General features: G+C 42.7%; 1 protein-coding gene across 1 annotated transcript; it reads right to left on the bottom strand.

Annotated features, from left to right (window-relative positions):
• Positions 1-337: 337 nt before the first annotated feature.
• On the bottom strand, positions 338-18,196 carry cep76 (centrosomal protein 76). Its single transcript, XM_060922097.1, has 12 exons — positions 17,742-18,196; positions 17,461-17,619; positions 10,822-10,903; positions 10,492-10,716; positions 10,152-10,337; positions 8,765-8,862; positions 5,003-5,131; positions 3,712-3,900; positions 2,207-2,373; positions 1,779-2,112; positions 943-1,160; positions 338-698 (listed from the first exon to the last, which is right to left on the bottom strand). The coding sequence occupies exons 1-12, from the start codon at positions 17,802-17,804 to the stop codon at positions 560-562; spliced, it is 1,989 nt and encodes a 662-aa protein (XP_060778080.1). The 5' UTR covers positions 17,805-18,196; the 3' UTR covers positions 338-559.
• Positions 18,197-23,549: the final 5,353 nt, after the last annotated feature.

Raw genomic sequence — 23,549 nt, 5'->3', positions numbered from 1 at the left:
CACCTTTCTAAATCATGTCCAATCAGTTGAATTTGTGACAGAAGCACTCCAGTTAAGTTCTAGTCTCAAAATAATCAAAGCAAAAAGGATATAGCTAAGTTCAATTTGGATGGTCTTTAAGGTCTAAATGTGTGTCTAAATGAGTTATTTCAGTTTTTGATAATTTGATCATTCTGAAAATGTGTTTTTGCTTTGTCATAATGAGTTATTGTGTGTAGACTGATGGCCAAAAAAGTCAATTTAATTAAATTTTTTGTAAACAAAGTGTGCAAAACTGAAAGTGTCTGAATACGTTCCAAACCCACTATACAACCCCACCACCCCACAACACAAACACGTCATTGGGAAGTCACAGGTTTTTAATACAAGCACATATTAAGATATTAAAAAAAGCATAACACAAACACACAGTCATAATATTCATGGACTATTTCCTTTGGCTTTTGTATGAACATAGATAAATAATACCAAAATAATGCCAATGTTTCTATGGAGACAAAATACCAACAAAATCGCATACTACTATCATTTTAAACACACACACACTGTCAACAGCTGTTCACAGCACTGATCTATACTTGCAGGCGAACATGATCCAGACAGCACAAGCTGACTCGAGGTAGGGAAACACGCGCACCCGCACCGCCAGACGGACATGATCTCCTCGACAAGACACAACCTCTTCACAGAACGGTGACCTGTTCAGACAGATAACAGCCATCAGCTACACGGTCCTTATTCTGGCTGTAATGCTCCTATACTGCTGAACTAATTAAGAGAAACCTAAAACAGTATTTTTGAAAACTTGCATTGAAACTGTACTTCTGGCTTTGCATACAGTGGGCATCGAATGTTCGAAAAGTACTGTGGATATAGATCTGCTAAAATTAGAAGTAAGGTGTGTGTGTGTGTGTGTGTGTGTGTGTGTGTGTGTGTGTGTACCTGAGGCAGGTAGCAAAAGCTCTGCGTGCATTACGGTGTAAAAACTGAATAGGAAAGCCTTTAAATGTGTGTCCATCAGGTACAGCTCTCCGAACAGCATCCTGAAACTCCTCATTTCCACATGACATGCCCGTACAGCGCTCCAGCTCATAAGCTGCCAGAGCAGACGAGAGCAGATATGACAGGTGATCATCCCACACTGTAGCCAGACCAATATCCTAAAGAAAAAGACAACAACAAAGTACTTGCTTTTCAAAGTAACTTGATCTACAGTACTAGTCAAACATTTGGCTGCACTTTCTAATTCAATGGTCGGTCTTTATTTTTTTATTAATTAAAAGACACTTCATGTCTTACAGTAATGATGGATATCGTTTCTCTTTACTTAGTTGAGCGGTTCTTGACACAATATGGATTACTACAGTTGTGGAATAGGGATATTTACTGTATTATTATTATTTACTATTTGATCTCAAAATGCATTAAGATGGCAAGAAATTGCACTAATTAACTTTTGACGAGGCACACCTACTAACTGAAAAACATTCCAGGTGATTACCTCATGAAGCTGGTTAAGATAACGCCAATAGTGTGTGGCTACTTTAAAGAATCTAAAACATGAAACATTTTGCTTAACACTTTTTTTTTTTGTTTACCACATAATTCCATCCATGTTCCATCTGTTATTTCATAGTTTTAATGTCTTCAGTATTGTTCTACAATGTAGAAAATAGTCAAAATACAGAAGAAGCTATGAATTAATACGCATATCCAAACTGTTGGTCCTGTACCTTCTGTTTTAGACATTAATGTTTTAAAGTATTAGTGTGTACTACCTTCCTGTGCTCGGTAACCAAGTAGCGTAGTTCAAGCTCTAGCTGGTTGCTGGCGTCGCTGGCCTGTACTGAGGAAGGACAGAGTGGAGGAGTAGGAAGAAGAGAGGATGTGGGACCTGGGGTACAAACTGAACAAACTGCCTCTTCACTCATAGCTTTCCAGCGAGACGCATCTGTGAAATCAAACACGCACAACTCCACAGAGTCTGAAGGCTGGCAGTTAGCCAAGAAAGTCTTGTGGTTGAAAACACAACCAATTGTGCGGTAAGGGTAGGTGGGTTTGGGCTGAGGAACTAGCGGAGGAGCCTCAGGGTCTATGGGCTGATGTAGGTACCTGAGAAGAAAGCAAGTGATGATATGATTCATCATGTTTTCAGTGTAAGGGCGTGTATGACTGAACTACATAGGGTTTCTATGTAAGATGCTACCTGTGTGCTGTCTGACTCTCCCAGAAAGTAACAGTACCATCAGTACCACAAGTCATCACCCAGGTGTGGGGGGTGTTTTTGGCTTTAGTGCCCACACACACATAAGCATCCAGGCCAAAGCCCAGCAGCAGACTACACAGCAGTGTTGCGTGGTCCTCACAATCACCCTTGTAAAGGGGGGACACACATAAAAAAACAGTCACGTTTTAGAGAGAAACTGATGCTTCCACTAATTGGGGGGGGGGGGGGGGGGGGGATGATCATTGCACTATCGTTGAACTGGAAAAACTAGTGTCACCAAATGGTTATAGTTTATCTATCTAAAAAAAACACACACACACATACACAGGTTCTGATGAAAGAAAATTAACCTGATTTTATGCCACGTGTGTATTTTCATACCATTTTGCACCATGTTTTATGATGAATGATTTGAATATTTTATGTGATGATTTTATTAGATTAGATTCACCTTTGTTGTCATTGTGTAAGAGTACAGGTACAAAGCCAACGAATACAGTTAGCATCTAACCAGAAGTGCAAAATACAGTATTATTTACAGATAATTGCCAGAACTAAGTATTGCAGCATAGTGATGCTGTGTTCCAGTATATACAGTGACAATATACAGATATGTCTATAAAGATTTAAATGCATATTTATAGAGGGGGAAGTGGACAGGATTAGAGTATGTAAGGTTGTATGTACAGTTAGCAGTAGTTAACCCATATGTACAGACGTTTATATGTACAATAAAGTGGCAGTGTGTGCAGCAGCAGTATGAACACGTATAGTTATTTATATGTACAGTAATATTATTGCATAAGTGGCATAGCTTGTGCAACAATTTAAAAATGGTCCATTTTGTGCAAGAAATTAGTAGTGCAAATAGCATGTTAAAGTGGCATGTTATGTGAACTCAAGTAAATTTGTCTAAAAACGTCTGTTGCAAATTTGCAACAGTCTGAATGCAAATTCAGTTCTTTCCCCTAAAAGCAAGTCAGATCCAGTTACGACGTACATTGCCCTTCAGCTTTTATCCAAGATTTCTATCAAGGTGCTTTTTCCAACTGGTGTTTTTAGGTAAATATTCTCTATTGTCATGTTTAGCTTTTTCAGATTCTAGAGTTATTTGTTCTCTTTGCCTTCTTTGCTTGGACTTGTTATCTGATGTAATTTGATAGATTACTTTGATAAGATTATGTCATTTCATAGTATTTTGGTTTAAATCTTGGATCTGCATTCAATTAATCTGATTGTACTGTTAGTCCATCTGATAAGAAAGAAAAAAACACAACTGGGCATGCTGTTATAGGAAAATTATCAGGTCAGGGTGACATGATCCCTTCCCAGGGCCGGATCATCAAGAACACATACCTGTATTTCACACCATATTTTGCTTTACTCAAGCTTTAAAGTGGACGTGCAGGAATTCTCATGCAAAGTTCTGCTAAACTCATTTCAACTTTGTGCACTGGTTCACGTTCAGGAAAAGCTTTAGTTACCTTGTTCCTACAGAGGAACGCCATCATGGTGCACCACTGCTCATGACGTGTTCCTCCCCCCAGTACAGGTGCCCTCTCCTGAGCCAGCAGACTCACAAAGCGAGCCGCCTGCCGTGGACTTTCCAACAGCCGGCCAGCACGCAACACACGTACGTATGAACACACCGGTCGGTTCACACCATTCTCATCCTACAAATACAAACACACAAGACACAGACAGACCAAGAGTCCAAAAAAAGAAGAGACAATAAATCTATGTCTATGTAAACAATTATGTAAAACTACGTAAAAGTCCACACACACTTTGTAACATACCATGGGAAAGAAAACAAGAGTGCTCCGAGAGCACAATATCCCCTGCTGGCAACTATGCCATAACTCTGGTAAAATGCGACTGAATTGAACAAAATTGCAATATGTGTATTAACGACATATAACACAGAATCCTGTCAAGTTTCGTGAAATTCTTCCAAAAATTGTGAGAGCAGTTGATTTCAGAAGATGAGTACCCTTCCCGGGACGGACAGATGGAGGGATGGACGGACATCGCCACAACATAATCCCCCTTCGGGCCTTTCGGCCAGTGAGGGATAATAAAAATTGTGAGGGAAGTTGATTTCAGAAAGCAAGCACACCTTGATGAAATTGCCAAAGAACAAGTTTGTTAATAAATCAAGGGCATAACTCTGGTAAAATTTGCCCAAATTAAACGAAATTTCAATATGCGTATAACTGTCATATAACAAAGCCTTTTGCCAAGTTTGGTGAAATTCCTCCACAAATTGTGAGAGGAGTTGATTTCAGAAGAACATGCACCCTCATGAAATTGTCAAAGTACAAGTTATTTAATCAAGGGTCAAAACTCCAGTAAAATTTTCACAAACAAAATTAAATCACAATATGAGTATTACCGTCATATAACAAGGCCTTTTGCCAAGTTTGGTGAAATTCCTCCACAAATTGTGAGAGGAGTTGATTTCAGAAGTAAAACACTCTCATGAAATTGTCAAAGTATAATTTTGTTAATCACGGGCTGTAACTCTGGTAAAATGCGACTCAATTTAACGAAATTACAATATGCATACTACCGACATATAACAAAGAATCCTGCCAAGTTTCGTGAAATTCCTCCAAAAATTGTGAGAGGAGTTCATTTCAGAAGGTGAGCACCCTTCCTGGGACGGATGGACGGACATCGCCACAACATAATCCCCCTTCGGGCCTTTCAGCCAGTGGGGGATAAAAACCAAACAGATTGGAATAATTTTTATTTCCAGTCTAAGTTACTCACTTGAGCAAAGATCTTGACCAGCTTGGATTGGTGAGAAGGTCGTATTTCTAAGAACTCCCTCCACCACTGCTTAGCATAGACCAGAAACAAACGCTCTCTCTCTGCGGTCTTTTGGCGCTCCAGTGATCGCTGTAAAAAGCAAGATCACAGGCATACAATGACACACGGCTAATGGTGTTAAAAAATAAACCAGAATATGATTTCCCCTAAACATCACATTAATTTGGATGTAAAATGGATAGTAGTAATGAGCACCTTTAACTGCAATGATTTCACTAAACTTCTGTTTATGACTGGCAGGATGAAAGCACTGGATCTCTAGATAGCCATTTAAAATTAAAATTGATTATAGTGAGCCAAGTGGAAAAAATGGCTGGCATTAAGAGCAGGAAACAAGAGATACTGCGTTTTTGTTTTCTTTCTTTATAAAATACAAAATTATGTTACAAGCTACTCGTTCGGTGAAATTCAATTATTTAGCTTTAAACTACTATTTCTACATTAGCTGCAGCACATCAGTAACTTAATTTTAGTGTTGAGGGATGGAGTCCAGTGGTTTGGTGATGATACAGAGATGAGAATGGGACATTTAAAAAAAACTCTGAAATGTCTGCCAAGGGCAGACATAACGCACGCAAAGCGTGCATGGGGGGGGGGGGGGGGGGGGGGGGGGTGTTTCAAAGGGGGGGGTGCGCCTTATATATGAATGAATGTTTTCAAATTCAATGATGGTTTAAAACGTTTATAAACTTTAAAGGAACAGTCCACCGTACTTCCATAATGAAATGTGCTCTTATCTGAATTGAGACGAGCTGCTCCGTACCTCTCCGAGCTTTGCGCGACCTCCCAGTCAGTCAGACGCAGTCAGACGCGCTGTCACTCCTGTTAGCAATGTAGCTAGGCTCAGCATGGCCAATGGTATTTTTTGGGGCTGTAGTTAGATGCGACCAAACTCTTCCGCGTTTTTCCTGTTTACATAAGTTTATATGACCAGTGACATGAAACAAGTTCAGTTACACAAATTGAAACGTAGCGATTTTCTATGCTATGGAAAGTCCGCAGTATAATGACAGGCGTACTAACACCTTCTGCGCGCTTCGGCAGCGCATTGATATCTGAGCTCCGTATCAATGCGCTGCCGAAGCGCGCAGAAGGTGTTAGTACGCCTGTCATTATAGTGCGGACTTTCCATAGCATAGAAAATCGCTACGTTTCAATTTGTGTAACTGAACTTGTTTCATATCACTGGTCATATAAACCTATGTAAACAGGAAAAACGCAGAAGAGAGTTTGGTCGCATCTAACTACAGCCCCAAAAAATACCATTGGCCATGCTGAGCCTAGTTACGTTGCTAACAGGAGTGACAGCACGTCTGACTGCGTCTGACTGACTGGGAGGTCGCGCAAAGCTCGGAGAGGTACGGAGCAGCTCGTCTCAATTCAGATAAGAGCATATTTCATTATGGAAGTATGGTGGACTGTTCCTTTAAGATAACAAATATATATCGTGAGCGATAATGGAGGTAACCGTAATGATATATCAGATTCCTCCTGACTCTATTTTTGACAATTTAAGTAAAATGTACCTTTGTGCTTTTTTGTTTTGATGTGCTCCTGGACGTTTCTAGCTCCTCTGTTTCCATAATTGATCATATCTGAGCACAGAATACACAGAACCTTTCCCGGCACGTCCACTTTTCGGATATGTTCCGTCAGGCACGTCGTCACAGTTTGTGTCCCTATCTGCATGGTAACACTACTATCGAGCCATGCCCATCGGAAACAGTTCTTTATCCCATTTGATTTATCGATTTCCCTGGCAGAGCCCCGGTGGGGGCCCAGGGGGCGGGAGCTAATGATTTTTGCCTATTGTTTTTACCCCAAAACCATTAATTTTATCAGCAAAAAGTTGCAATTTATTTGGAAATAAATTCCCCTTCTTGGTGGACTACCAGGTGAAAACGATTAATATGGGACAAGAGACTTGTTTTTAATCAATTCACATTTGATGATTTCAAAAAAAAAAATCAATGCACCTTTTAATATAAACGAGCTCTACAGTATTATATTTCTGCATTTTAGCTATTCATGTCTTTGAATACTCTAATCCTTTAAAATGAAGTGCAAACCAGAAAAAAGTTCTATCATATAATTCTCTTAAGCTTTCTTCTGATGTTATCATGGTCGCAGGAGGTCTTGCATATTAAGCAGGCAACATTCAACATCACATCACTTCCCTTTCAACTGTTGTGTGTACTAACTAGGTTTTATCTGGACAGAATGTTGTGTAATGTAATACAGATACCATATGGTCAATCTGAAGATCAAGATGGTGATTTTGAATTAAAGAACAGGCATGTACAATTGGCATTACATATTGGAAATTTTTTTAAAATCAAAAACTAAGTTCATCTCGGCCTAAAAAATTTGGGCAGACGCTCCCGCGCGGCACACGCCAGCAATTCCTCCCGTCCCCGTCCCGTCCCCCTATGAAATGAGCAATAAGTAGGAGAGTTATACACAGTATCATACCTAAAATTTTATCAGAAATATAGATATGATACTATGATTCTCCCCAACATGCTACATTAGATAAGCTAACCCCATTTATAAAAGATACACACTTATATATGACGTGTATTTGATATATATTTGATATATATGATGTATATTCATACATTGTTACTTTACGGAACTCTTCAGTAAGTTTGGTCTTTGCATGGCAGCCTGTTGTAGACCTAAATATAATGCACATGAACTGACACTCCTCACCTCAACATGTCCTTTACAATCATTTAAGCCACCATGGGCAATGCTGAAATCACTGCTGCAAACAGTACATCGCGCAAAACTGTCATTATTGTTGACCCTTATTAGACAGGGAGATTCTTAGACAGGGAGATTCTTTTGTGTAATCTGAGCTGAAGTGGGTTTTGTATTTTCGTTTTTTGGCGCGTGCTCTCTGCCATGCCGATCCTGTAGGCTGCACTGACTCAACTGAAAACGTCGGTCCTCAAGAAAAGGGATAAAAGCCCACCCACACTGAAAGCTGATTGGCTTATTTTGCTGAGTAACCCAATCAGGATGCTCTTTGTCTAGCATGCGCTCCATGAACAGGCACACACACGCAGTCTCTCTCTCGTGCTCCGTCATATGCGCACATTCTAAGATGCGCGAGGTAGACAATGTTGCGCGTGCACGCTCTTGCTCGCTTGCTCTAGATTCCGGGAGATATTCTCCAATTTGCAGGCATCAGGGAGCCACTATCAATATGCGGGAGACTCCCGGAACTTCCGGGAGACTCGGGATGTCTGCGTTATAAGGTGACCACAGATCGTTAACCATACACACACACCCCGAACCCCCCCCCCGAAATTTTCTCAACGGATTTACACGTTTCACAAAAATGACATTTTCAGCGGGAAAAACTCGGAATTCCGCGGATAATTCTCATCCCTGAATATATCGCAGTTTCAACTAATTCAACTCTCCAGTTAATTGCTGGCTTAGTAGTGCTTACTTCTTAGGAGTACTGAAATTATGCACCACAATGAAGCAGTAAACAGCCAAAGAAATACACCCATCACCTGTAAACTACATTTTTATATTAAGAATAATGCAACATTTTTTCTTAAATCATAAAAAGGCTGTGAAGGAAAAAGTTAATTCCTTCATTTAACTTTCAAATAATTTCAAAACTGAGACACATCATCTGGACACCAATCACTAATGAAAAAAGAAAAAAAGGTAGAATAATATCACCTGTGTGCTGATGACTTCAGGGCTCAGAGTTTCACTGAGGGGAGGATATACTTCCAGCTTGAGGTTAAGAACACCAGCAGGGACTTTACACTCACTGCCTGAAGACAGACACACACACACACACACACACACACACACACACAGGGAATCATTAATGAAGTAGTCATTAACGCTGGTCATTAAATCTAAACAAAATATCAGTAATGTTGATGTTCATCATTCATTTGTTACGTTTAATAAAGAGAAGCTGGAGCCACTGTGGCACCTCACAGCTTCAGGGTCACCGGTTCGATCCTGAGCTCAGGTTATGGTTTGTGCAGAGTTTTTGTGCAGGTTCTGCCCACGTGCCCTTTTTTCTCTGGGTTCTCCAGCCAGTAGGATGATTGGCTACACTAAAATCAGGGCTCAACATTAACAGTAATCCGACTGTCCAGGACAATCAAATGTTTGGTCTGGACAAGTTAAATCTGCATCTGCGTGTCCGACGGGACAAGTTGAATATTTGTTGAAAATCATTTTTATAGTAATTATTCAAGAGTTACATCAATAATGTTCCAACAAAACTAGTTCAATCACCTCGATCCGGCCAGGTTATTGTTTACAAAATTCTGGGAAAGCTGAGTACAGAAGGTGCGTGTGTAAAAATAACCACGTCATAATATCTAATTATAGGCGGCATGGTGGTGTAGTGGTTAGCGCTGTCGCCTCACAGCAAGAAGGTCCTGGGTTTGAGCCCAGCGGCCGGCGAGGGCCTTTCTGTATGGAGTGTGCATGTTCTCCCCGTGTCTGCGTGGGTTTCCTCCGGGTGCTCCGGTTTCCCCCACAGTCCAAAGACATGCAGGTTAGGTTAATTGGTGACTCTAAATTGACCGTAGGTGTGAATGGTTGTTTGTGTCTGTGTGTCAGCCCTGCGATGACCTGGCGACTTGTCCAGGGTGTACCCCGCCTCTCACCCATAGTCAGCTGGGATAGGCTCCAGCTTGCCTGTGACCCTGCACAGGATAAGCGGTTACGGATAATGGATGGATGGATGGATAATGATCATCATAACTTTACCTGCTTTTTGATAAACTTTGTTAATCACTTTCCTTTCACTGAAATAGTAAATACATAGTAATAAAAAGGTTATGGTCAGAACATGTGAAAAATCTTGCTGCTTGTCTGACTGGACAAGTGGATTAAAAAGATAATGTCGAGCCCTGAAAATTTCCCCTCGATGTGGATAAGTCACTGTGTGTATATGGTGCTCTGATGGGCTGGAGTTTCATCCTGAGTTTATTCCCAACTCACGGCTAGTGTTCTGGGATTGTCTCCAGATCCATCACAACCCTGACCAGGATCAAGTAGATACTGAAGATGAATGAATGAACGAATGAGAAGCACTCACCTACACCCAGCAGCTCCACAGACACTGACGTCTTTCCATTGGGGGCACTGAGGACAGAGCGCCAGTCCAAGAAATAAGAAGAGATGAGTGTCGTGTCTCCTGCAGTGTCTGTCCTAATCAACACCATGTGCACCGGGTCACAAAAGGACAACATGGTGGTGGCATCAGCCATTTTACTGGCATCACCTTGGCCACAAGAAAAATGGAAACAGATGCATTTTATTATCTTTTTATGTTGAGGTTACAGGCCACAGTTGTTATGTTCGCTGATTGAGCAGTATTGATTAATACTAATCTTGAGTATACAGCTCGACTAAACATCATAGGTGCTGTAATATACCTGGACCATCTCTGTGTACTTCTAGAAGAAAGCCTTCCTGTAAGTCTGGTTCACAGGCACAGGGCACAGGTTTGGAGTGAAAGCGCTGGTTGCGGAAGTGAAGGTAGAGTGTGAAGGTAGAACACACCTGACCAGGTAAAGGCTCTGGCTCCTGCAGGTGCTCAAGGAAGGCCTTTCCCCCCAGAACCTGCAGGTACAAGTATCTCCTCAGCGGACTGATACTGGCTAGCAAGAATAAAAACAGAAAAAAGCATGAAAGTTATTTATTTTTTACTAAATGATTCTCCCCCCCTTGTTACACATACTACACTATAGATACACATTCTTGACCTGTTTTAAGCTCCGTAATGCCCTTCTCAGTTACACGAGCTGGAGACGTGTTCAGATCCTCTACCTCTGTTTGGGAAAGTCCCTAAAGAGCGAGAAAAAAAAAAAAAGATTATTAAAGTGTATTCCATACTCAGTGTAAAATATTGATGCTTTGGTTACTTTCCAATTCAGGGTCTTTGTGAAAATTGAGTAGATTTTAGCCCCAAATGTGGTTACTATTTCCAGGAGGTTGCGATTTGGTTATACATTGATCTTATCTAACAAAATAATAACCTGCATCCGAATCCACACAGAAAGACCTGCAGGACAGAAAAATCATTGTTTTGCAAAAGCCATCTCAGTGTACACGTTTGAGAACTAGTGAAACACGCGATTTGAATTAGAGAGGAGTTTCATGGCACAGCACAACCCACATTACACAATGTTCCGGTAGTAGCCTGTGATAGGATCTTTCTACCAGAGAGGGCAAAATTCCCAATTTTTTCATCCTGCAGCTTTAAAAAGTATTGATAAGAAAAACATACGGTGCAATGAAGAGCGATGAGACAATAAAAAGTGTCTTGGCTAAACCAATTACAAAACGTGTAAGCAAACTGCGTCTTTCATGGAACCATCCTTTTATTAACTAGACAATAGCCTCTAATCTTGTCTTATTTTCCCACAACTTGATTTGTGACCATGGTTGTTGTGATGTTTGAGACTTTTTTCACGGCTGACAAATTTCCAGCATCAGGCCCGGATACAAACATCAGGAACGGCAAACAGTCTTTGTAGTGTGACGTAACTGAAAAAGAGCAATCTGGGACGCCCAATGACACCCTGACGAAAAGTCTAGCATGTCAGATTTTTTTGTATTTTCTCACGTAGTTTGATAACTCCTATGATGCGTTCCTTGACATTGACCATATAGCCATGACTGTCAATTTCTCGACCCTCCTCCGTGACAATTCAAGATTCTTTATTTGTCATATACACAATAACAGACACAGCGGTTTATTATCGGGTAATGAAATTCTTATTTTGCAACTGCCCGACCAAACTACGCTTACCAATATAAAAAGGAATATTTTATATATATAAAGTGCATATGGAATGCAAAATATAAAAGGTAGAGTGAAAAATGAAGATATAAAAAAAAGGCAAACAAAACAGTGTGCAAATATAGAGGTAGATATACTGTGCAATGTCTTGTGCAAAATTGCTACTATAATCCATGATTCAAAGCCTGATGGAAATATAGAGGTAGATGGTGATTATAATCCGTGGTTCAAAAGCCTGATGGCCTGAGGGTAAAAACTGTTTGTCAGTCTAGTAGTCCTTGCTTTCACACTCCTGTGGCGTCTGCCAGATGGTAGGAGCGTGAATAGTCTGTGTTGTGGGTGTGTTTGGTCCCTGATGATGCTCTGTGCCCTTTTTGTGACCCGGGTGTTGTAAATGTCCTGTAGTGGGGGGAGGACAGCTCCACAGATGAACTGTGCCATTTTAATGACACGCTGGAGAGCCTTTCTGTCCTGAGTTGTGCAGTTCCCGTACCACACAGTGATGGAATTTGTCAGGACGCTCTCCACTGTGCACCTGTAGAAGTTGCTGAGGAGTTTGGTGGACAGTCCAAATTTCCTCAGCTTCCTCAGGAAGAAGAGTCTCTGTTGAGCCTTCTTGATGGTCTGCTGTGTGTCCAGGTGAGATCCTCACTGATGTGAGTTCCGAGGAACTCAAGGGTGTGAGTGATTACTGGTCAGGACCAAACTTGTTTTTTCAGTCTCCCGACCAAAACACAGCAAGAATTTATGCCACTATGATCACCTAATCTGACATGGTTACCATCATGAAAGAAAAATATTGTGTTGTCTGATACTGGAATACCATGTCCAGGACAAGGGTCAGGAACTTGTGCACTAGAAGACAGAATGGTTTACGGTGATTTAGCCTCTTGGTGTTTTAGCCGCCGGTGTATTCGCTCCATCTTCAGGTGTTTTAGCCCCATCACTGAATTTAACTAAGTTTGGTCATAATTTTGCCATCTAAGACACCAATAACAGTAATTTATGAGTTTTTAGATACATGCAAACCGTTGATTTGATTCAGCTAGCTAGTCAGAGTTTCTTCAACTACTTTAAGTTAGTTTACAGAAGTCAAATGAAAAATTCAGTCAAAAACTTCAAATTCAAACTTTCTTTTAAAAAGCTCTGTTGTCTTTAAATCTAGAATGATCAATCACAGACACATGCTTGATCAACTTTATTCACATTTAAACATGGGGCTAAACCACCTGAAGACGGGGTTAATACACTGGGGACTAAAACACCAGATACCGACAGAACCAGTCTCTTCAAGCTTCAGTGGTCCTCCAGGAGCTGGGTTTCATACTCCAGTTGCGTCGTTAGACCCCATCACTCGGGTTATAGCCCCGGGTACTTTCGCCCTCAAAAAAAAGTAAGAGATTAATAGAAAACAACTGACTTGAATGTCATCTGGGATTTTGAATGTTGTAATATAATAATTTAGCTTAAAATTGGTGCTTTTGTGGTCCTAAAGGAGAGATACATGAGTGAGAAACGAGATGTTTGTTAAACTGATGATAAATTTTACTAGAGCGGTGGTTACAATTATCGACACCTTAACGATCTTTTGGCCACTGGAAAAGTAGAAAAGATTTTCAATACGTAAATTGTGCATGAATAATTACTCAAACTTCCACTGGAAAAAAAAATGAGTTGATTCCCAATTACTTAGCGTATCAGATCACGTGACACTGTTCCACAATTATCGACACCTTTGTCCAGTTATCGACACCATTCCATAATTATCGACATACAGATGATTATTTGTTTAAAAAAATAATCGGTTTAAAAATTTTTGTTTTACATAGACATATTTAGTAGAAAATATCTTTTATATAAATATATGGATCTCGGTGTTTACGTAAATGAGGAAGTAATTCTAAGGTTTATAAACAAATTTTGGGAGGTCCAGACCAAGGTCACGACCAGTTCTGATCGAGGGAGTCGAGGTGGAGGCTGTGGATCCCTACAAGTACCTCAGGCTGTGGCTGGACAGCAAGCTGGACTGGACTTGCAACACCAATCACTTATACAGGAAGGGACAGAGCAGGCTGTACTTCCTGAGGAGGCTGCGGTCCTTTAACATCTGCAGGAAACTCCTGTGGATGTTCTATCAGTCCGTGGTCACCAGTGTCCTGTTTTACACCGTGGTGTACGGGGGGGGGGGGGGGGGGGGGGGGGGGGCAGCACATCCAAGAAGGACACATCCAGGCTGGACAAACTGATCAGGCGGGCCGGCTCTGTGGTCGGTATGAAGCTGGACTCTCTGGTGACGGTGGCAGAGAAGAGGACTATGGACAAACTATTGAACATCATGGACGATGCCAGTCACCCTCTGCACACCGTCATCAGCAACCAGAGGAGCCTGTTCAGTGACAGAATGCACCGTCCCAAGTGCAGGACGAACAGACTTAAAAACTCCTTTGTCCCTCACGCCATCAGACTGTACAACTCCTCTCTGGGGGGGGGGGGGAGTTACAGGAGGACAGAGGATGGGAAGGAGCAGTAGCCTAGCCTGACAAAAAGCAATATTGGACAATGTGCAATATAATGTGCAATATAAAGTGCAATATCTCTCCTGCTGGCCCCTTCCCCCCCTTCCTCTCTTCCCCATATCTTATTCTTTTTATATTTGTATATGTAAATACTTAATTTAATTTAACTATAAGTTTTTTTCTCTATTTTCTATTCTCTGTTTATCCTGTAATGATGCTGCTGGAATCTTAATTTCCCTGAGGGAACCCGCCCAAAGGGATCAATAAAGTTCTATCTAATCTAATCTCAAATGAACTGATAATCTTTAACCTGTGTCAGAAAATCTTTTTGTTCCACTTTTTAAGTATTTTCATAGATCACATTTTGTTAATCATTCATTGTTGTTTATATTAATTTCTAGTTTTGTAGTTTACCAGTAAATGTCAACAGGCAATCGACATTGTAACCACATGAAAATGCAGGTCAAAGGTTGCATGTCATTCCTTGAAACAAAACTTTATATTTTTACACCTAAAAATATAAAATTTCTATTGATATTGTAATATGTGCTACATATTTACTGCAAAAAAATCTGAATGGAATAGAAAAATCTGAATATTTCAAGCATGTAATTTTTTATATGCTCGGAATTTAATTCTGGTCTAATTCTATTTATTGCAGTTGGATTACTCTATAAACATTCCATTCTGTTATGAATCAGAAAAAATTATTATAAATCACAGCACTTTTAGGGGCGGTACGGTGGTGTAGTGGTTAGCGCTGTCGCCTCACAGCAAGAAGGTCCTGGGTTCGAGCCCCGTGGCCGGCGAGGGCCTTTCTGTGTGGAGTTTGCATGTTCTCCCCGTGTCCGCGTGGGTTTCCTCCGGGTGCTCCGGTTTCCCCCACAGTCCAAAGACATGCAGGTTAGGTTAACTGGTGACTCTAAATTGACCGTAGGTGTGAATGGTTGTCTGTGTCTATGTGTCAGCCCTGTGATGACCTGGCGACTTGTCCAGAGTGTACCCCGCCTTTCGCCCACAGTCAGCTGGGATAGGCTCCAGCTTGCCTGCGACCCTGTAGAACAGGATAAAGCGGCTACAGATAATGAGATGAGACAGCACTTTTATTGATTTTTTTAAAAAGTACTTCATCTACTTCAACAACGTGACACAAAGATCAATACATAACAGTTGTAAATGTCACTTAATTCCACAGGATATCGATAACGGTGGACACTGGTGAAAGCGATCACTATTATCGACACCTCACGTGACTTCTCAAACGCGTGTTTAGATACAAAATGGCAACTGTCAAATGAAAGAGTAAGAAACAAAGTAGGCTTCGACAAAGATATCATGAAATATTGGTGAATTTGAGAAGTAAAAATATGTCCATTATCTTTCCATCATGCTCACTTGTGATGATAACATCCGGGTTTTCCTCAAATTGCTGGTCGTGCTAAAAAAAATTCCATCTCAGGTAACGAGCCATGTGATCAGATGACAAGATCAAAGGGTGGGGGGTGGGGTCCTTCCAGTTGATTAATTAACCAATAATAACTGTTGTAACTGAAACTCACCTTTGTAAATTTTTTTCTTATTGGTAAATCTGAAAAGGTGTCGATAATTACATACTGTCGATAATTGCTTGAGTGATTATAAGTTAATTGACACATGCCTCAGTTTCCTGAGATATTATGGGTGTTGATGATAATAACTTAATGATAAGGAGACAGAAACTGAAGTGAACTATATACATTTAAAAAGATCAGGAATAAAGATGCCATAACCTTTGAACGTGTGTGGGTGATAATATTTCTTGTAAAGTTAGATATAACCTCCCCAACCTATGGATGCCAAACTCCCTTAAAAAAAATAAAAAATACAAGCCCCAGGAAAACCTGACTGAGCCCCTGGTTTTTTTCAATAGCAAGAAACACCCATGTCATACTCTACTGGGCTGTCAAACAGAAACACAAAACACTGGAATTTCCATCCATTATCTGTAGCCGCTTTATCCTGTTCTACAGGGTCGCAGGCGAGCTGGAGCCTATCCCAACTGACTACAGGTGAGAGGTGCGGTACACCCTGGACAAGTCGCCAGGTCATCGCAGGGCTGACACAGAGACAAACAACCATTCACACTCACATTCACACCAATTAGCCTAACCTGCATGCCTTTGGACTGTGAGGGAAACCCACACAGACACGGGGAGAACATGCAAACTCCACACAGAAAGGCCCTCGCCAGCCACGGGGCTCGAACCCGGACCTTCTTGCTGTGAGGTGACAGTGCTAACCACTACACCACCGTGCCGCCCACCACTAGAACTTCTCATCTCATTATCTGTAGCCGCTTTATCCTGTTCTACAGGGTCGCAGCCTATCCCAGCTGACTACGGGCGAAAGGCGGGGTACACCCTGGACAAGTCGCCAGGTCATCACAGGGCTGACACATAGACACAGACAACCATTCACACTCACATTCACACCTACGGTCAATTTAGAGCCACCAGTTAACCTAACCTGCATGTCTTTGGACTGTGGGGGAAACCGGAGCACCCGGAGGAAACCCACGCGGACACGGGGAGAACATGCAAACTCCACACAGAAAGGCCCTCGCCGGCCACGGGCCTTCTTGCTGTGAGGTGACAGTGCTAACCACTACACCACTGTGTCGCCCACCACTAGAACTTCCATCCATTATCTCTAGCCGCTTTATCCTGTTCTACAGGGTCGCAGGCAAGCTGGAGCCTATCCCAGCTGACTACGGGCGAAAGGCGGGGTACACCCTGGACAAGTCGCCAGGTCATCACAGGGCTGACACACAGACACAGACAACCATTCACACTCACATTCACACCTACGGTCAATTTAGAGTCACCAGTTAACCTAACCTGCATGTCTTTGGACTGTGGGGGAAACCGGAGCACCCGGAGGAAACCCACGCGGACACGGGGAGAACATGCAAACTCCACACAGAAAGGCCCTCGCCGGCCACGGGGCTCGAACCCGGACCTTCTTGCTGTGAGGCGACAGCGCTAACCACTACACCACCGTGCCGCCCACCACTAGAACTTGTACAAATAAAATAAAATCCTTACTGAATGAGTAAAAGTGAGCTGCTTCATGGCGTCCTCCACGATGCCCCTGTGCTGCAGGGCGGTCAGCAGGTCCTCCTCAGACAGTGGCCCCTCTCCCCGGTCCCCCTCACACCTCACTGCCTCTGCAACCAGCTCACGAATCTTCCCCTGGATGTCCATCTGATCCCAACACACACACACACACACACACACACACGATTAATCTTAAAATATTACAAAGTAGGCAGTAAAAATATCAAGCATTATGATACTAATCAGCAACATGACAGCCATAAACAGACCTTCCTCAGGTGATCCTGGATGATCTGTCTGAGTTCAGAAGCTTTCTCCGGCGGGAGTGACATCGGTTCAATCACTTCTGCCTCCCCAGCAACCCACAGGAGAGCTGCAGCCCCTACTCACCTCACCTGTAGTTACCTTTCAGCATTAACATCGGCCTTCACAAACACCACACGAACGATTTCTTAGCCACATTATTACTTGCTAATAGTTAAATAATGTTACCAAAACCTAACCGCCTCCAAATAATCACCGACAGTTCAAATCATGGCGGAAAAGTAAGCGGAATGACGCGCTGTGGATTTCAAAATAGTAGACCCTGGACTGCTAACTGTCGTGATACGACAATGTGTCGGCCATGTTGGAAAGGGCCAGGGCTGCTCGATTCCGTAAAGTTTGGAGTCGAGTCCGATTCAGTCATAGTAATCAATGGAGTCACTTCCAGAGTCGATTCTACACAACAGTGTTCTCGAAAGAGAAAGGAAGACGAGAACGGCTGGGAGCCATGGGGGGGGGGCGAAAGGGGGCGTCGCCCCCTCGTGGCTACAGCCCCGCCCCCTCAACAGAGACTCAGATCTCATCTCATCTCATCTCATTATCTCTAGCCGCTTTATCCTGTTCTACAGGGTCGCAGGCAAGCTGGAGCCTATCCCAGCTGACTACGGGCGAAAGGCGGGGTACACCCTGGACAAGTCGCCAGGTCATCACAGGGCTGACACATAGACACAGACAACCATTCACACTCACATTCACACCTACGGTCAATTTAGAGTTAACCTGAGACTCAGATCACTTAATTGTTTTCTTATGAAAATATAATGTATTATAGACGTATTAATAATTTGCATTTTCAAATACGAAATATTAAGTGGTTGCGCATTGCACAAAAATACATTTCACATAAATCACTACTAAAACTGGCACGGTAGAACAAATCTGATTGGTTGTTATGATTCTTACGTTGCAATCGTAGAATTAAACTGTATTAAGGTAGGATTATTTCAAAAAGCCTGAATTTAATATTAACCCTGTTTTAGACATATGTATCAATCCTAACTACTGGGGACTAGTTATTGTGTGTATGTGTGTGTGTGTGTGTGTGAAATGCTGACAGCCGCGCACACACAGACCTGTGATAAGGACGAGGGGAGGGGTCGCGCGGGCGGGCGGGGGTTTTACATGTACACTTACAAGTGCACTGTCTCTGCAATATGCAGTCAAATTTACGGGAGTAGTCTTTCCCCCTTCGAATTAAACCAATTCGATCACAATATTGTGAATCCATTTTCTTTCTTTGTAGGCTAAGTTTATCTCCGTTTATGTTGGTGTATGTGTTCATAGGTATATGGTCCGCTTTGTGCGCAAATAGCGTAAGAATATGTGTCGTTGACGTCACCCCCCATGCAGCGGGGGTGAAAATTCATCACTTCAGAGTGTTTAGTCCCTACACGCCTAAACTGGGATCGCGGATTAAGTGGTTAGCGTTGACTCGGTGCGAGTCAGGAAGGCTATTACTGGTGCAGCCGCGGGGTCTGTTGATTTTTTTTTAATTATGATTTTGGCCGGCGGCACGGTGGTGTAGTGGTTAGCGCTGTCGCCTCACAGCAAGAAGGTTCTGGGTTCGAGCCCTGTGTCCGCATGGGTTTCCTCCGCGTACTCCGGTTTCCCCCACAGTCCAAAGACATGCAGGTTAGGTTAACTGGTGGCTCTAAATTGACCGTAGGTGTGAATGTGAGTGTGAATGGTTGTCTGTGTCTATGTGTCAGCCCTGTGATGACCTGGCGACTTGTCCAGGGTGTACCCCGCCTTTCACCCGTAGTCAGCTGGGATAGGCTCCAGCTTGCCTGCGACCCTGTAGAACAGGATAAAGCGGCTAGAGATAATGAGATGAGATGATTTTGGCCGCGCTCCGGTTTCCCCCACAGTCCAAAGACATGCAGGTTAGGTTAACTACAGATAATGAGATGAGATTTTGGCCGCCGAGCCAAGTACCTTACTTGCATTGACGTTTTGTTTTCATGCCGCGGAGCTATTTGTATGAATTTTAAATGTAAAGGACTTGCCTGTAGGTTTGTGTGTGTTGTTTTATGTTTGGCATCTTTCCGGTTGTACCGCGTGTCTGTGAGAAAATTGGAGGGGAGGGTTAACAGGTGGGCACGGGGGTTGATAAAGCGCAACTGCCCTGGTAATATGTCACATGATTTTCCCGGACTAAAGCAACCTTCGGGGCCGTGGTTTTGTGGTTGGCGCAGTTAATTGTTTGAAACACGTTGTCAGACCGCCATCACTACTACACACTATATGAAAAATATTTGCCCCCTTGCGATTTCTAATTGCCCCCATAGTAAACTGTTCCTGGCGCCGGGCCTGTTGTTAATGATTTTATTTTATTACTTATTAGATTTATATCTCTCTTTCATGTCACATCTTATTTTTATTTTTTTATTTTTTTATTAAGCTTCCACCTCAGATACAATAAATAAACACATAAAAAAATGGTGGGGGTCAGACAACAGAGCTAGGCTCCAATAACAGTGTGCCCTATAATCTCATCTCATTATCTGTAGCCGCTTTATCCTGTTCTACAGGGTCGCAGGCAAGCTGGAGCCTATCCCAGCTGACTACGGGCGAAAGGCGGGGTACACCCTGGACAAGTCGGCAGGTCATCACAGGGCTGACACATAGACACAGACAACCATTCACACTCACATTCACACCTACGCTCAATTTAGAGTCACCAGTTAACCTAACCTGCATGTCTTTGGACTGTGGGGGAAACCGGAGCACCCGGAGGAAACCCACGCGGACACGGGGAGAACATGCAAACTCCACACAGAAAGGCCCTCGCCGGCCACGGGGCTCGAACCCAGACCTTCTTGCTGTGAGGCGACAGCGCTAACCACTACACCACCGTGCCGCCCGGAGCTATTTACTACTTTCAATTTTAGCTAAAATGCTAGTTTAGTTAGCTAGCAAGGCTGCTCAGAGAGTGAATGTTAGCTAAATTAGCTTAGTTGACTTAATGGAGGTTAGCTAAAGTGTAAAGAATTTTCCTCTGAAAACTCCATGTTCAAAGGTTTGGAGTTGACTTTCGATTCCCAATGTCTGGAATCGAGAGGTGGCATCGTGGTGGCACTTGCACTGTCACCTTGCACCAAGAAGGTTCTGGGTTCGAGCCCAGTGGCAGACGAGAGCCTTTCTGTGTGGAGTTTGCATGTTCTCCCCATGTCTGCGTGGGTTTCCTCCGGGTGCTCCGGTTTCCCCCACAGTCCAAAGACATGCAGGTTAGGTTAACTGGTGACTCTAAATTGACCGTAGGTGTGAATGTGAGTGTGAATGGTTGTTTGTCTCTGTGTGTTAGCCCTGCGATGACCTGGTGACTTGTCCAGGGTGTACCCCGCCTCTCACCCATAGTCAGCTGGGATAGGCTCCAACTTGCCCATGACCCTGCGTAGGACAAGTAGTTACAGATAAAGGATGGATGTCTCGAATCGAGTAAGCAATTTATTTTTGGGGGGGGGACAATATGAAGTCCATCCATCCATCATCTGTAGCCGCTTATCCTGTCCTACAGGGTCACAGGCAAGCTGGAGCCTATCCCAGCTGACTATGGGTGAGAGGCGGGGTACACCCTGGACAAGTCACCAGGTCATCACAGGGCTGACACATAGACACAGACAACCATTCACACTCATTCACACCTACGGTCACTTTAGAGCCACCAATTAGCCTAACCTGCATGTCTTTGGACTGTGGGGGAAACCAGAGCACCCGGAGGAAACCCACACGGACACGGGGAGAACATGCAAACTCTACACAGAAAGGCCCTCATCAGCCGCTGGGCTCGAATCCAGAACCTTCTTGCTGTGAGGCGACAGTGCTAACCACTACACCACCGTGCCACCCCTCAATATGAAATCATCTCATCATCTCTAGCTGCTTTATCCTGTTCTACAGGGTCACAGGCAAGCTGGAGCCTATCCCAGCTGACTACGGGCGAAAGGCGGGGTACACCCTGGACAAGTCGCCAGGTCATCACAGGGCTGACACATAGACACAGACAACCATTCACACTCACATTCACACCTACGGTCAATTTAGAGTCACCAGTTAACCTAACCTGCATGTCTTTGGACTGTGGGGGAAACCGGAGTACCCGGAGGAAACCCATGCGGACACGGGGAGAACATGCAAACTCCGCACAGAAAGGCCCTCGCCGGTCACGGGGCTCGAACCCGGACCTTCTTGCTGTGAGGCGACAGCGCTAACCACTACACCACCGTGCCGCCCAATATGAAATCAATCATGTGAAATTATTTTAATTAACAAACATAGAAACACAGAAATTGCAGTCTTAATAAAACTAATAATACATTTTACATGCACTGTCAATAATTGGATTAGGACTCATTCTTGCAAACTGTCAGCAAAGCAGTGTTATGTAGAATATAAATGTACAGAAGGAATGAAATGATAATCCAAGGTAAGACCTGCCAGTTTTGAGCAAAGTTTTACCTTTATTGATGCATTTAAATCTCCTGCATACTTCTGAAAGAAATCTATAATAGTAGCCACATAATAGTAAAACCACCCAAGTTTGATCATAACATATTAATTATAGTAATAACATTTTTTTATTATCTTTATGCAATATTACAACCCCAATTCCAAAAAAGTTGGGACACTGTGTAAACTGTAAATAAAAACAAAAATGTGATAATTTGCAAATCATGGAAACCATATATTTCTTTGAAAATAGTACAATGACAGCAGATCACATGTTGAAACTGAGAAATTTTATTGTTTTTTGAAAAATATGTGCTCATTTTGAATTTGATGTCAGCAACATGTTTCAAATAAGTTGGGACAGGGGCATGTCTACCACTGTGTTGCATCACCTCTACTTTTAACAACACTCTGTAAACGTTTGGGAACTGAGGAGAGCAATTGCTGTAGTTTTGAAAGAGAAATGTTGTCCCATTTTTGCACGATACACAATTTCAGTTGCTCAACAGTTCGGGTCTCCTTTGTCATATTTTGAGCTTTATAATGCGCCAAATGTTTTAAATGGGAGAGAGGTCTGGATTGCAGGCAGGCCAGTTTAGCACCTGGACTCTTTTACTACAGAACCATGCAGTTTTAATATGTGCAGAAAGCAATTTGGCATTGTCTTGCTGAAAGAAGGAAGGCCTTCCCTGAAAAATATTTTGTCTGGATGTCAGCATGTTGCTCTGAAACATGTATATATCATTCAGCATTCATGATGCCTTCCAAGATGTGCAAGCTACCCAGTGTCACGTACATTAATGCACCCTCATACCATCACAGACGCTGGCTTTCGAACTGTGCACTGATAACAAGCCAGATGGTCCCTCTCCTTTTTAGCCTAGAGGACGTGATGTCCAAGATTTCTAAAAAGAATTTCAGATTTCGATTCGTCAGACCTCGGGACAATTTTCCACTTCACCTCAGTCCATCGTAAAAGAGCTCGGGCCCAGAGAAGGTAGCTGTGTTTCTGGATATTGTTTATATCTGGTTTTAACTTGCATTTGTGGATGTAGAAATTAACTGTTTTCACAGATGATGGTTTTCTGAAGTGTTCCTAAGCCCATCCAGTGATTTCCACTACAGACACGTGTCTGCTTTTAATGCAGTGTCGCCTGAGGGCCTGAAGATGACAGGCATCCCATGTCAGTTTTCAGCCTTGTCTCTCGCATACAGAGATTTCTCCAGATTCTCTGACTCTCTTAATGATATTATGTACCATAGATAATGTGATCCCCAAATTCTTTGCAATTTTACATTGAGGA

This window comes from Neoarius graeffei, chromosome 5, assembly GCF_027579695.1.
Source record: "Neoarius graeffei isolate fNeoGra1 chromosome 5, fNeoGra1.pri, whole genome shotgun sequence".
Classification (NCBI taxonomy): domain Eukaryota; kingdom Metazoa; phylum Chordata; class Actinopteri; order Siluriformes; family Ariidae; genus Neoarius; species Neoarius graeffei.
Note: the sequence above shows the minus strand (reverse complement) of the source record. Positions and strands in the feature narration are given on the sequence as shown.

What these genes read in the sequence shown, in the direction of transcription:
- cep76 (XM_060922097.1), bottom strand. Translation starts at nt 17,804, where the DNA reads ATGTCACTCCCGCCGGAGAAAGCTTCTGAACTCAGACAGATCATCCAG. An exon ending in TGTGGAGCTGCTGGGTGTAG is followed by an intron (nt 8,863 to 10,151) that starts GTGAGTGCTTCT and finishes GTCTGTCTTCAG; the next exon opens with GCAGTGAGTGTAAAGTCCCT. An exon ending in CTGAAGTCATCAGCACACAG is followed by an intron (nt 5,132 to 8,764) that starts GTGATATTATTC and finishes TGCTTTTTACAG; the next exon opens with CGATCACTGGAGCGCCAAAA.